At 40.6% G+C, this 14,430-nt stretch overlaps 1 protein-coding gene across 2 annotated transcripts in view; it reads left to right on the plus strand.

Moving 5' to 3' along the window:
* The window catches only part of ocln1 (occludin1), a 21,324-nt gene extending 7,001 nt beyond the window's left edge, over positions 1-14,323 (plus strand). Inside the window, exons 4-8 of one of the 2 annotated variants that reach the window (XM_021589837.3) lie at positions 7,844-7,998; positions 11,709-11,939; positions 12,199-12,370; positions 13,168-13,209; positions 13,471-14,323. In XM_021589837.3, coding sequence (XP_021445512.3) covers positions 7,844-7,998; positions 11,709-11,939; positions 12,199-12,370; positions 13,168-13,209; positions 13,471-13,572 — 702 coding nt within the window. In that variant the 3' untranslated portion in view covers positions 13,573-14,323. The remainder of the gene's footprint in view (positions 1-7,843; positions 7,999-11,708; positions 11,940-12,198; positions 12,371-13,167; positions 13,210-13,470) is intronic. The other variant, XM_021589836.3, reaches the window with a different exon arrangement.
* The last annotated feature ends 107 nt before the right edge of the window (positions 14,324-14,430 follow it).

Consider the following 14,430-nt stretch of genomic DNA (forward strand, 5'->3'; position numbering starts at 1 on the left):
CAGGGAGACAGAAATAGCAAAAGAATAACAAGCAATAATGATAGTGCATGAATTTAAAATTAGGTTATCAATGCTATAATATTAATAAATTGCAATATGAATACAAGTATTAAACATAATAACATGCAAAAAGCAAATACTTGATTAAGCTATGCAAATATAGCAACAAGATAACAATATGAATGTCAAAAGTGGGATGAAATAACACGTGGTGTAGTAGGCCAAAGCTAGATCAGGCTAAAATAGCAGTGGCTGTTAAGTGTAGGGTATACATCAAACAGTAGATACAACTCATAAAGCTAGTAGGCAAACAAGCCAGCAGTATTATCTCAAAAACGGGCCTTCATTTGCATATAAAACAAGTGCACGAAAGGTGCAAACAATGACGTGTCAATTAATTACATGTAGCATAAAAAAAACTGATAAATGAAACAAAATGTCTCTTTTACTTAGACAATTAGCATCCAAAATGCTACACAAAATAAATGTTCTTATTTGCGCTCACCTGTCGGAGTTTGTGAAGGATCCAAATACAGGGAAGGTGCCTGCAAACTTGCCTGTTTTTATACTTGACCATAGAGTTTTGATTGCCCTCCCTCCACCGCTGTGCTTCAGACTGGGGCAATTCTGAACACTACAGAAGCACAATGTTTGAAGTTCACATTTTTGATTTAATCTAAACATTTGTCTTCTGATATGAAGGTATGAATGGCCCTATTCAGACTTGAGATGAGTTGATTTAACGTGCACTTGGGACTTCAGTAAATGTTTTATTCAGTCCATGTTAAGCCTGAATCAGGCTCCATGTGATCAGTGTAACACAGGTGGTTCAGCACAACCAGTTCCTTCTGAAGACTGGCTGAGTTGCCTAAGGCAGTGTTTTGACAAGCAGGGGACCTGGGTTCACATCCACTTTCTCACATGATTACCAGCGATGAAGGCTCACTTTATACATGTTATGTTACTTTTAGATGTGTGTATTGTTAGATATTACTGCACTATTGGAGCTAGGAACACAAGCATTTCGCTACACCCGCAATAACATCTGCTAAATATGTGATTGCGACCAATAACATTTTATTTGACCTTGTTACTTCTGCTTACATAACCCTAAACATTTTGATTGTATAATTATTTATAATCTCACAAAGTTCCCTGGCAACTGTAGCCTATAATCAGTGCCAAAGTCTACCATAGGAAAAGTATTCAGTTCCCAGTGTCTTCTTTAAATGTTTTATTAAAATACTGACAGAAAATTCTATCAAAATGTATAATCAATCAATATTTATGCTATAAGCCATTTGCAATTTAAAAAAAAAATGATTATATGAAAGACAGTCTGCCAAAACATTTACGTGCACTGAAACACCAACAATTGTTTTCAAAACACAAATATTCATACTGAAGAACCACTTTTGGGTGGCTCCGAGTACTTGTTTTGAAATACAGTACATTTACAAAGTTTTCAGACCCCTTCACTTTTTCCACATATTGGTAGATCACAGCCTTATTCTAAAATGTGTTAAATGCCCCCCCCCCCCCAACATTCTACACACAATACTGCATAATGACGAAGCAAAAGCAGGTTTAGATTTCTTTAGGAAATGTATCGAAATAAAAAATATGAAATATTTGAAGTATTCAGACCCTTTACTCAGTACTTTGTTAAAGCACCTTTGGCTGCAATTACAGCCTTGAGTCTTCTTGGGTATGGTGCTACACGCTTGACACACCTGTATTTGGGGAGTTTATCCCATTCTTCTCTGCAGATCCTCTCAAATCAAATCAAATTAAAATCAAATCAAATCAAACCTCTCAAGCCCTGTCAGGTTGGATGGGGAGCGTCGCTGCACAGCTATTTTCAGGACTCTCCAGAGATGTTCGATCGGGTCCAAGTACGGGCTCTAGCTGGGCCACTCATTCAGAGACTTGTCCCAAAGCCACTCCTGCGTTGTCTTGGCTGTGTGTTTAGGGTCGTTGTCCTGTTGAAAGGTGAACCTTCGCCCCAGTCTGAGGTCCTGAGCACTCTGGAGCAGGTTTTCATCAAAGATCTGTTATTCGCTCCGTTCATCTTTCCTTTGATCCTGACTAGTCTCCCAGTCCCTGACACTGAAAAACATCCCAACTGCAGGATGCTGCCACCACCATGCTTCACCGTAGGGATGGTAACAGATTTTTTTCCAGACGTGACGCTTGGCATTCAGCGGGCTGTCATGTGTCTTTTAATGAGGAGTGGCTTCCGTCTGGCCACTACCAAAAAAAGCCTGATTAGTGGAGTGCTGCAGATATGGTTGACCTTCTGGAAGGTTCTCCCATCTCCACAGAGGAACTCTGGAGCTCTGTCAGAGTGACCATCAGGGTCTTGATCACCTCCCTCACCAAGTACCTTCTCCCCTGATTGCTCAGTTTGGCCGGGCAGCCAGCTCCAGGAAGAGTCTTGTTGGTTCCAAACTTCTTCCCTTTAAGAATGATGGAGGCCAATGTGTTCTTGGGGACCTTCAATGCTGCAGAAATGTTTTGGTACCCTTCCCCAGATTTGTGCCTCGACACAATCTTGTCTCAGAGCTCTACGGACAATTCCTTCGACCTCATGGCTTGGTTTTTGCTCTGACATGCACTGTCAACTGTGGAACTTTATATAGACAGGTGTGTGCCTTTCCAAATCATGTCCAATCAATTGAATTTAAAACAGATTTACCACAGGACTCCAATCAAGTTGTAGAACCAGCTCAAGGATGACCAATAGAAACAGAATGCACCTGCGCTCAATTTTGGGTCTTATAGCAAATGGCTTATTTATGCAAATAAGGAATTTCTGTTTGTAATTTCTATTTGTAATAGATTTGCTTTGTCTTTATGGGGTATTGTGTGTAGATTGGTGAGGAAAACAAATAATTTAATCAGTTTTAGAATAAGGCTGTAAAGTAACAAAATGTGGAAAAAGTGAATGGGGTTACATTCAAACTGTCACACCCTGATCTGTTCCACCTGTCCCTGTGATTGTCTCCACCCCCTCCAGATGTCGCTTATTTTCCCTGGTGTATTTATCCCTGTGTTTATCCCTGTCTCTCTGTGCCAGTTCGTCTTGTATGTCTTTCAAGTCAACCAGCGAGTTTTTCCGTACTCCTGCTTCTATTCTCTTTTTGCTAGTCCTCACGGTTTTGACCATTGCCTGTTTTCTGGACTCCGTACCCGCCTGCCTGACCATTCTGCCTGCCCTGACCTCGAGCCTGTCTGCCACTTTGTACCTCCTGGACTCTGTACCCGCCTGCCTGACCATTCTGCCTGCCTTGACCACGAGCCTGTCTGCCACTCTGTACCTCCTGGACTCTGTACCCGCCTGCCTGACCATTCTGCCTGCCCTGACCTCGAGCCTGCCTGCCACTCTGTATCTCCTCAAAGACAAACCATCTGCCTCCCGTGTCTGCATCTGAGTCTCGCCTTGTGCCCTTATACAAACACCAGATCTCACCTTAGGTGCACTACTTTTCATGGATTTACTGTACAATGATGGTGTTTTGAGTATTTCTATTTTAACAGTGAATGGTTTCCACTAGTTGCCACAAAGGGTTTTTCTCTTTGTCGCTGTGGTAACTAACGATGACCAGGCACAACGCCGATATAAAGGTTTTTTTATCAAAATTGCTGGGATGTCACGTGTACTACTTATATCAGGTCATTCGTAACAACCTAATCATTAAGACATTTCTATTTGATCAAATAAACCATTCAATGTTTTGTTGACCAAATTCGGCAATCTCTCATTGACCGCCATACAAAAACTTCACCTGCTGGAGAACACTGATTTGGGGCCCAGTTATCCGCTTCGTCACTTCCTCTCAGCTGTAGTTTATTTGAACATTACCACTTCTCACTGGCTGTCAGGTGCTTGTTTATGGCACACCTGGTTTCACTCAGACTGATCATTAACCAGCCAGGTGATAACAGGCATTGTGAGGACCCATAAAAGGTAATGGGGCCCTATTATCATAACTGTGTATTTACTCAAAATGGTTTCGGGCCAATCCAGGCCCTGAGTTGTTTAAAGCAGGTATATGGCACACATTGGCCATTTGGACATGTTTTTTTAGTTTATCACAAAAAACATTGCATTGAATGAGCAATTAGACAGCTTGTAAAACATGAATCCAAAAATAAATATGATTTAGCAAATATATTTGCATTCCCTTATTCAGAAATGATATTTCCTAGTGCAAACAATTCACTAAAATATTATAACCTCGTAATAGAGCATACAGTATTGGCTTCCTGTGAGGAGCTGGTTTCATACATCACCTGTCTGGGTCCCTGGAGAGTTCATTACGTTGAGTTATTATAGACAGTGAGAATATCAGTGCTATCAGAGCACTGATAGTGATAGGCTCTTCACTCTGGTACCCACATGTATAGCAGTAATTAATTTACTCCGTAGTAGCCCCACTTCCTCCATTTTCTCTGCTAGAATGTATTACATCTCGTGCTATAGATCTCAAACTGTTAGAAAATGTATTCGCAATCAATTATTCCACTGTGGCCTATATCTTACCCCAAGTATCTGGCAGCTTCTTGTGTGGTGCTAACCCGATGCACCCTCATTGCAATGAGCTGCTTGCCTTGCAGGGAAGCATATATAATGCAAATGTCATGTATAATGTATTAAAGCATTGAGTTGCCTTGGTGTTGCTGCAAACCTCTACAGCATACGCTTCTTAATCAATCTGTCTGCAAGGCGCAATAGTATCGCTTCATTTCACAGAAATGGTTTCGGTGAAAATGAGCTTATTTTTTTGTTAATTTTAGTTTAAAAAAAAATGAATTAGCCCCATGTTGAAAGAACATTGTGGTTATATTAAAATAAACCATATTATTATTTTTTTAAATGACTACTACTTGCTGACTGTGCAGGGATTTCGCTAGACAGTGCCTTTGAGGTCATACACGTATTCCAGCTGGGAACAATGATGCCGGCAGCCCATCTGATCCATGTCACAGACTTCTAGTCTCCACAGACTGTTCAGTCTATCTGCTCCTAATGATGTTGTAGATCATTGCTGGAAGAGCTTGATGTTGGGTTATGCCATCCGAGGACAACTATGGTATGTATTATGAATACATTTGCAGCCTTTATGAATGCATTAGAGGTTTTCTTTGTAAGAGCCTTGACCATCGGCTGTTATGACTGCTCATAACAATTATTAGAAGGCACCGTCTATAATGCATGATACACTGGTGGTTCAAAAAAGTGTTCCCAGAAAGTCCTGTTGTATTTGTTAGCTAGTCTTTTTAGGGTTCACACAAAACATGAAACATGACACAATACAGATCCTTAATACACAAGAACAGCTCAAGGACAGAACTACATCAATTGAATAAACACTACATTACCAAAAGTATGTGGACACCTGCTCGTCAAAAATCTCATTCCAAAATTATGGGCATTAATATGGAGTTGGTCCCACCTTTGCTGCTATAACAGCCTCCATTCTTCTGGGAGGTCTTTCCCATAGATGCTTGAACATTACTGCAGGGACTTGCTTCCATTCAGCCACAAGAGCATTAGTGATGTCGGGCACTGATGTTGGGAGATCTCCCTTCACTGGAACTAAGGGGCATAGCCCGAACCATGAAAAACAGCCCCAGACCACTATTCCTTTTTCACCAAACTTTACAGTTGGTACTATGCATTCGGGCAGGTAGCATTCTACTGGCATCTGCCAAACCCAGATTTGTCTGTCAGACTGCCAGATGGTGAAGCGTGATTCATCACTCTTGAGAACGTGTTTCAGCGACGGTGCCACGTTGAATGTCACTGAGTGCTTCAGTAAAGCCATTCTACTGCCAATGTTTGTCTATGGAGATTGTGTGGCTGTGTGCTCATTTTTATACACCTGTCAGCAACTGGTGTGGCTGAAATAGCCTAATCAACTGATTTGAAAGGGTGTAAACATACTGCTGTATACAGTGCCTTGCAAAAGTATTCACCCTCTTAGCGTTTTTACTATTTTGTTGCATTAAAACCTGTAATTTAAATGGATTTTTATTTGGATTTCATGTAATGGACATACACAAAATAGTCAGAATTGGTGAAGTGAAATGAAAAAAATGACTTGTTTCAAAAAAACTTTAAAAAAATGAAAAGTGGTGTGTACATATGTATTCACCCCATTTACTATGAAGCCCCTAAATAAGTTCTGGTGCAACCAATTATCTTCAGAAGTCACATAATTAGTCAGATTGCACACAGGGGAACTTTATTTAAGTGTCACATGATCTGTCACATGATCTCAGTATATATACATCTGTTCTGAAAGGCCCCAGAGTCTGCAACACCACTAAGCAAGGGACACCACCAAGCAAGCGGCACTATGAAGATGAAGGAGCTCTCCAAACAGGTCAGGGACAAAGTTGTGGAGAAGTACAGATCAGGGTTGTGTAGTTGAACAGTCTAGGAGCAACAACAGCTCAGCCGTGAACTGGTAGGTCACACAAGCTCACAGAACGGGAAAAAAAAAATATAAAAAAAATATCAGAAACTTTGAACATCCCACGGAGTACCATTAAATCCATTATAAAAAAATGGAAAGAATATGGCACCATAATAAACCTGCCAAGAGAGGGCCGCCCACCTCACGGACCAGGTAAGGATGGCATTAATCAGAGAAACATCAGAGACCAAACATAACCCGGAAGAAGCTGCAAAGCTTCACAGTGGAAATTGGAGTATCTGTCCATAGGACCACTTTAAGCCGTACACTCCACAGAGCTCGGCTTTATGGAAGAGTGGACAGAAAAAAGCCATTGCTAAAAGAAAAAAATGCATGTGGGATGTGGGAGACTCCCCAAACATATGGAAGAAGGTACTCTGGTCAGATGAGACTAAAATGTAGCTTTTTGGCCATCAAGGAAAACGCTATGTCTGGCACAAACCCAACACCTCTCATCAACCCGAGAACAACATCCACAGTGAAGCATGGTGGTGGCAGCATCATCCTGTGAGGATGTTTTTCATTGGCAGGGACTGGGAAACTGGTCAGAATTGAAGGACTGATGGGTGGCGCTAAATACAGGGAAATACTTGAGGAAAACCTGTTTCAATCTTCCAGCGATTTGAGAGTGGGATGGAGGTTCACCTTCCAGCAGGACAATGACCCTAAGAATACTGCTGAAGCAATATTTTAGTGGTTTAAGGGGAAACATTTAAATGGCCTTGTCAAAGCCCAGAACTCAATCCAATTGAGAATATGTGGTATGACTTTAAGATTGCAGAACACCAGCGGAACCCATCCAACTTGAAGGAGCTGGAGCAGTTTTGCCTTGAAGAATGGGCAAAATCCCAGAGGCTAGATGTTCCAAGCTTATAGAGACATACCCCAACAGACTTGCAGCTGTAATTGCTGCAAAAGGTGGATCTACAAAGTATTGACTTTGGGGGGAGGGTGAATAGTTATGCACGCTCAAGTTTTTGTTTTTTTGTCTTATTTCTTGTTTGTTTCACAATAAAAAATATTTTGCAACTTCAAAGTGGTAGGCATGTTGTGTAAATCAAATGATACAAACCCCCAAAAATCAATTTTAACTAGGTTGTAGGCAACAAAATAGAACAAATGCCAAGGGGGGTGAATACTTTCGCAAGACACTGTATATAGTGTAGGTAGTATAAGTGGTCTACAGGGTAAGACCGGTATAATTATGAGAATGTCAAGGACATTCTGGTTAAGATGCATGAGACTTTCTGGTTCATAGTGTTCGAGGCAGGACACAGCAAAACACCCTCAAAAGCACTATCATACCAATATCCATATGAAATATTTAGGCTAATAGCAATGTTGTTACATTGTTTCAGGTGGACTATGTTGCAGAGGGGCAGAGCACTCAGCGGGCCCCTACTGTGATCTTATCAGAGAAGACCGTCCCTGACCTCAGGACAGAGAACAGTGTTGTCTCAGACGGAGCCGGAACAGTCAGCATCTACAGTGAGGAGACCTACAATGGCAATGTGTGAGTCATAGGGTTTGATATTGTCTAAAAGTTTGGACATACCTACTCATTCAAGGGTTTTTCTTTATTTTTACTATTTTCTACATTGTAGAATAATAGTGAAGACATAACTATAAAATAACAAATGGAATCGTGTGGTAACCAAAAAAGTGTTAAACAAATTAAAATATATTTTAGATTTTAGATTCTTCAAAGTAGCCACCCTTTGCCTTGATGACAGCTTTGCACACTCTGGGCATTCTCTCAACCAGCTTCAGGAGGAATGCTTTTCCAACTGTCTTGAAGGAGTTCCCACATTTTCTGAGCACTTGTTGTCTGCTTTTACTTCACTCTGCAGTCCAACTCATCCCAAACTATCTCAATTGGGTTGAGGTCGGGTGATTGTGGAGGCTAGGTAATCTGATGCAGCACTCCATCACTCTCCTTCTTGGTCAAATAGCCCTTACACAGCCTGGAGGTTTGTTTGGGTCATTGTCCTGTTGAAAAACAGGACAATGGGATGTTGAAAAACCAGATGGGATGGCATATCGCTGCAGAATGCTGTGGTAGCCATGCTGGTTAAGTATACTTTGAATTCTAAATAAATCACAGACTGTCACCAGCAAAGCACCATCACATCTCCTCCTCCGTGCTTCATGGTGGGAACCACACATGCGGAGATCATCAGACCAAAGGACAGATTTCCACCTGTCTAATGTCCATTGCTCATGTTTCTTGGCCCAAGCAAGTCTCTTCTTATTATTGGTGTCCTTAAGTAGTGGTTTCTTTGCAGCAATTGGACAGTGAAGGCCTGATTCACGCAATCTCCTCTGAACATTTGATGCTGAGGTGTCGTTTACTTGAACTCTGTGAAGCATTTATTTGGGATGCAATTTCTGAGGCTGGTAACTGTCATGCCCTGATCTGTTTCACCTGTCTTTGTGCTTGTCTCCATCCCCTCCAGGTGTCGCCCATCTTCCACATTATCCCCTGTGTATTTATACCTGTGTTCTCTGTTTATCTGTTGCCAGTTCGTTTTGTTTGTTGAACCTACCAGTATTTTGTTTCCCTGCTCCCACCTTTTTTCTTGCTCCTGTTTACGAATTTTCTGGTTGACTGTTGTGCCTGACCGTTCTGCCTGACCTGACCCTGAGCCTGCCTGCTGTCCTGTACCTTTACACCCATCTGCATCTTACACACAGTCTGCATCTGGGTCTTACCTTCAAGTGTGATAGTAACTCTAATGAACTTATCCTCTGCAGCAGAGGTAACTCTGGGTCATCCTTTCCTGTGGCAGTCCTCATGAGAGCCAGTTTCATCATAGCGCTTGATGGTTTTTGTGACTGCACTTGAAGAAACTTTCAAAGTTCTTGACATTTTCCAGATTGACTGACCTTCATGTCTTAAAGTAATGATGGACTGTCATTTCTCTTTGCTTATTTGAGCTGTTCTTGCCATAATATGGACTTGGTATTTTACCAAATAGGGCTATCTTCTGTATACCACCCCTACCTTGTTACAACACAACTGATTGGCTCAAACGCATTAAGAAACAACTTAACTTTTAACAAGGCACACCTGTTAATTGAAATGCATTCCAGGTGACTACCTCATGAAGCTGGTTGAGAGAATGCCAAGAGTGTGCAAAGTTGTCATCAAGGCAAAGGGTGGCTACTTTGAAGAATCTCAAATATGAAATATATTTTGATTTGTTTAATGCTTTTTTGGTTACTACATGATTCCATATGTGTTATTTCATAGATTTGATGTATTCACTATTATTCCTCAATGTAGAAAATAGTAAAAAATAAATAAAAACCCTTGAATGAGTAGGTGTGTCCAAACTTTTGACTGGTACTGTAAATGTAATAGTCCAGTCTAAGTAAATAGGCTAGTCTGGGAGGATTGTCTGGAGCCTTGACCCATAGTGAGTTCCCATAGTCTCTGCCTGGAATGAATAGTCACGACCTAGAGTGAATAGTCTCAACCTAGAGTGAATAGTCACGTCCTAGAGTGAATAGTCTCGACCTAGAGTGAATAACCTCGATCTAGAGTGAATAGCCTCGACCTAGAGTGAATAGCCTCGACCTAGAGTGAATAGTCTCGACCTAGAGTGAATAGTCTCGACCTAGAGTGAATAGTCTCGACCTAGAGTGAATAGCCTCGACCTAGAGTGAATAGCCTCGACCTAGAGTGAATAGTCTCAATGTAGAGTGAATAGTCTCGACCTAGAGTGAATAGCCTCGATCTAGAGTGAATAGTCTCGATGTAGAGTGAATAGTCTCGACCTAGAGTGAATAGCCTTCGACTTAGAGTGAATAGTCTCGATGTAGAGTGAATAGTCTCGACCTAGAGTGAATAGTCTCGACCTAGAGTGAATAGTCTCGATGTAGAGTGAATAGTCTCGATGTAGAGTGAATAGTCTCCTCCTAGAGTGAATAGTCTCAACGTAGAGTGAATAGTCTTGATGTAGAGTGAATAGTCTTGATGTAGAGTGAATAGTCTTGATGTAGAGTGAATAGTCTTGATGTAGAGTGAATAGTCTCGACCTAGAGTGAATAGTCTTGATGTAGAGTGAATAGACTTGATGTAGAGTGAATAGTCTTGATGTAGAGTGAATAGTATTGACCTAGGCTGAATAGTCTTAGGGCTGTATTCAATCAGATCCGCTTTAGCCAACATCTGCATAGCGTTGTTTTGGCGACGTCGGAGGTGGAACTGTGTTAGAGCTGTCAAATCCACAAGCGGCTCCTGGTATTATACCTAAAGTGGGCATTGCCATTGGCTGTACGGAGTGCATTAAGAGAAATCCCATGTAGCCTTGTTTACACGTTTGAGCACTGGAATGTGAGATATAATCTATACCTCGATTAGGCAAACAAAATTCTCATTATTTTCTTTAATTATTTAAAATTTTAGCGTAATTATGTCTATATAGCCTACACTTTCTCGTTCTGATCTTCTAACATGAGGGGGACGGGTGTGGCTTCGTGACAATGATCAAGAGCAGCTGCTCACTGATTTGATGACTTCAACGCAGTTCTGCGTTTATTTATTAATTTTTTTACTTAACCTTTATTTAACTGGGCAAGTCAGTTAAGAACAAATTCTTATTTACAATAACGACCTACCCTGGCCAAACCCTAACCTGGACGACGCTGAGCCAATTGTGTGCCGCTCTATGGGAGTCCCAATCACGGCTGGTTGTGATACAGCCTGGAATCGAACTAGGGTCTGTATTGACGCCTCTAGCACTGAGGTGCAGTGCATTAGACCGCTGTGCCACTCGGGGCATCCGACACCGGCAAAACATCCGCTATGTGGGTGTTGGCTATCGCCGGTTAAAGTTTGATCTGATTTAATCCAGGCCTTGTCCTAGCCGAATAGACCAAAGTTGTATAATAAATAGTCACAGGATTGTTAATGGTAACAATAATATTACCAGAACCCTACTACTCACACTACTCACCCTCGGCTGTAACAGGAAAATGATACAAAAATAGTTATAACAGTTTGAAAATGAATAAATTATTTTTTATTAAAATTTGATTTTCTCTGCCTGCTGGTTATCAATTTGCCACCTTCAACTTCTGCTTTGCTGTCAATACAGATAAATTACTTTCCCAGTGTTCATGCAGTATTGACTGAATGGTCCAAAGAATAACACCATAATGTAATCATATAGTTATAAAGGTTAACTAGCTTTATTGACAGTTTGATATTATCTCCAGTTACTATGACAACACCAATGGGCGTGTGCCTGAGCCCCTGTACCGGCACACCAGGGTCAGCTCCAGCCCCTCTGTGGAGGCAGAGAGCCTGAAGAAGTACCCCATTCACAGGGAAAGGGAACGGGATCCTACCCCCCCTTCCCAGGAGGAGACCCAGTGTGAGACCGGCTACACCACTGGTGGGGATACTGGTAATGAACTGGACCAAGACCAAAGTGACCACATGCATAGGTGGGCTGTATTTGTTGAGAAGATGGATGGATGAATGGATGGAACGAGGGATGGCGTGATAGATTAAACATTAAAACAGACAGTATCCAACCGTTATCTGCTGTGTGTGCTGTGTCAGATATGCTTGTGGGAAAGCATGACAGAAAGCCATTTTGTTCCAAAGCTCTCTACATTCAAGAAAGCGTTCAATAAAATGGCAGCATTGATCTAAATGGAATGACCTGTGTCTCCTTTATTCCTGTGTAATGTGTCTCTTCAGCATGTACCCTGAGATAACATCAGACAGGCAACGACGACAGTATAAGAAAGAGTTTGACTCCGACCTGGCGAGCTACAAAAGCCTGTGTGCCGAGATGGATGACATCAGTGAACAGATGCACAAGCTGAGCCGAGAGCTGGATACCCTGGAGGAGGGGACAGCGAAGTACCAGGTAAAGAGAACATATGCTGTTACATTTTCTGGCAAAAAACAATATGGCTGTGTTTTCTTTACGGTATTATATTCTCCTGATATTTCGCGTAGAAATGTATAATTTTCAACTACATCGTTATTATCTCATAATTTAAGTTTTGCTAATTCATTGATACAAGCACCATTACAGCACACACACACACACACAAAAGCTGACTTTAAAGAAATACATTTATAACTACTTTTGAGAACAAAATCAGATGAAGGGGAAGACTCGGCTCTCCCAGTAAAAGGAGTCAAGCATTCGATAATTTCACCTCAAATTTGTACTACTAAGGAGTAGGTGGTATTTTAACCTTTGCTCTTTAGTTGAATGAATCAGTTAAATGATACGCAAATAATAAAAGAGGTTTAGTTGGAAATGCGGCGGCAACTAGCCTTGAGTTGGAAAAGGAATTTGTGTGTTTGCCTCATCGTTGCGCATAAACTGACTTTAATGAATAACCCCCCTTTGAGCAGTAATGTTTTTGAGAGTTATCCTTTATATCTTAGGGAGTGGCTGATGAATAACCCCCCTTTGAGCAGTAATGTTTTTGAGAGTTATCCTTTATATCTTAGGGAGTGGCTAATGAATAACCCCCCTTTGAGCAGTAATGTTTTTGAGAGTTATCCTTTATATCTTAGGGAGTGGCTAATGAATAACCCCCCTTTGAGCAGTAATGTTTTTGAGAGTTATCCTTTATATCTTAGGGAGTGGCTGATGAATAACCCCCCTTTGAGCAGTAATGTTTTTGAGAGTTATCCTTTATATCTTAGGGAGTGGCTGATGAATACAACCTTCTCAAGGGCCTGAAGCGGGTGAGTTATAATCGCTCAAGTTACTGTTCATCAATAATTCATCCCTATATGTCAGCTTTCTCCATTTATTTTAGGAACAATTATTTCATTTTGGGAGATATTAACTTTATAATATGTCATTTATAAATATATTATAATTGAATATATTATATAATGTGTATTATGTAATGATATTATTCACTGACTGTATCTTGACCAATTGATATATCATTGTAAATGTCTGATATCTAAGGTCTGTAGTGTGTTATTTCTCCTCTGCAGACAGCAGACTATCAAGCCAAGAAGCAGCGAAGCAAAGACCTGAGACAGAACCTATTCCACATCAAGCGCCTAGTGAAGAACTATGACAATGGCCTTTGTTGAAGCAGCCTGGGTCTGCTGTACCATCCACAACTACTCCATACAGCAGACTACATGGTACCAGTCCAGCAGGACTCCACAAAAGACACCAACACATGCTCTTATGGGATATTGTTTGATGGTGAACAATAGTAACTTTGACTGATGCCGCTTCACACAGGTTGAAAAGGCAACAGTTGAATGGTTCTTTCTCGGAAAATGACTTACAATAAGTAGATGATGAGGTTGAAACAACCACATTGAACATGTTAAGGGAAACCTTTGACTTGAGGTGAAGGTTTGTTGTAAGGGCATGATTGAGACATTTTCGTGATTCATTCTGTTACATTTTTACTATGGATTCTTGTGCTTTGTAAGACATGTAATATTCCTGTGTCATTTTTGTCTGTTTTGTTGTTTTATAAATGTTGTACTGATCTGTTCTTGTCTCTTTTGTCTGCTCTGTGTAACATTGCAAAAGTATGTTTTCACCGATTACTAACTACAAAAAAGTGTGCATTCTAATATTCTATCTTTAATGTATTTAATGAAGAATAACAACTTACATATTTTATAATGAAATATACAATTATTGTAGAATATTTTGTCTTGCAATGTGATCATGCAGTACATTAATTCCAGACATTTCTTAAAAATGTTTACAATAGTTTTTCTTTGAAGAGAGTCTGATGTAAATTCAACAGGTTTGTTGATCAATTAGTCTTCCCATGGTTTATACATTGTTTTCAGACATTAATAAATGTAATGCATTGTATTACATCTCTTAAGGGTGTACTTTACAGTAGTAATTTCTGAGTACAAAAATATTGCCCAGATCTAACGGACATTCTTATGGATGTAACTGACTAGGGAAAGAAACCA

Source organism: Oncorhynchus mykiss, chromosome 28 (genome assembly GCF_057628025.1).
Source record: "Oncorhynchus mykiss isolate SJ-2025 chromosome 28, ASM5762802v1, whole genome shotgun sequence".
Classification (NCBI taxonomy): Eukaryota; Metazoa; Chordata; class Actinopteri; order Salmoniformes; family Salmonidae; genus Oncorhynchus; species Oncorhynchus mykiss.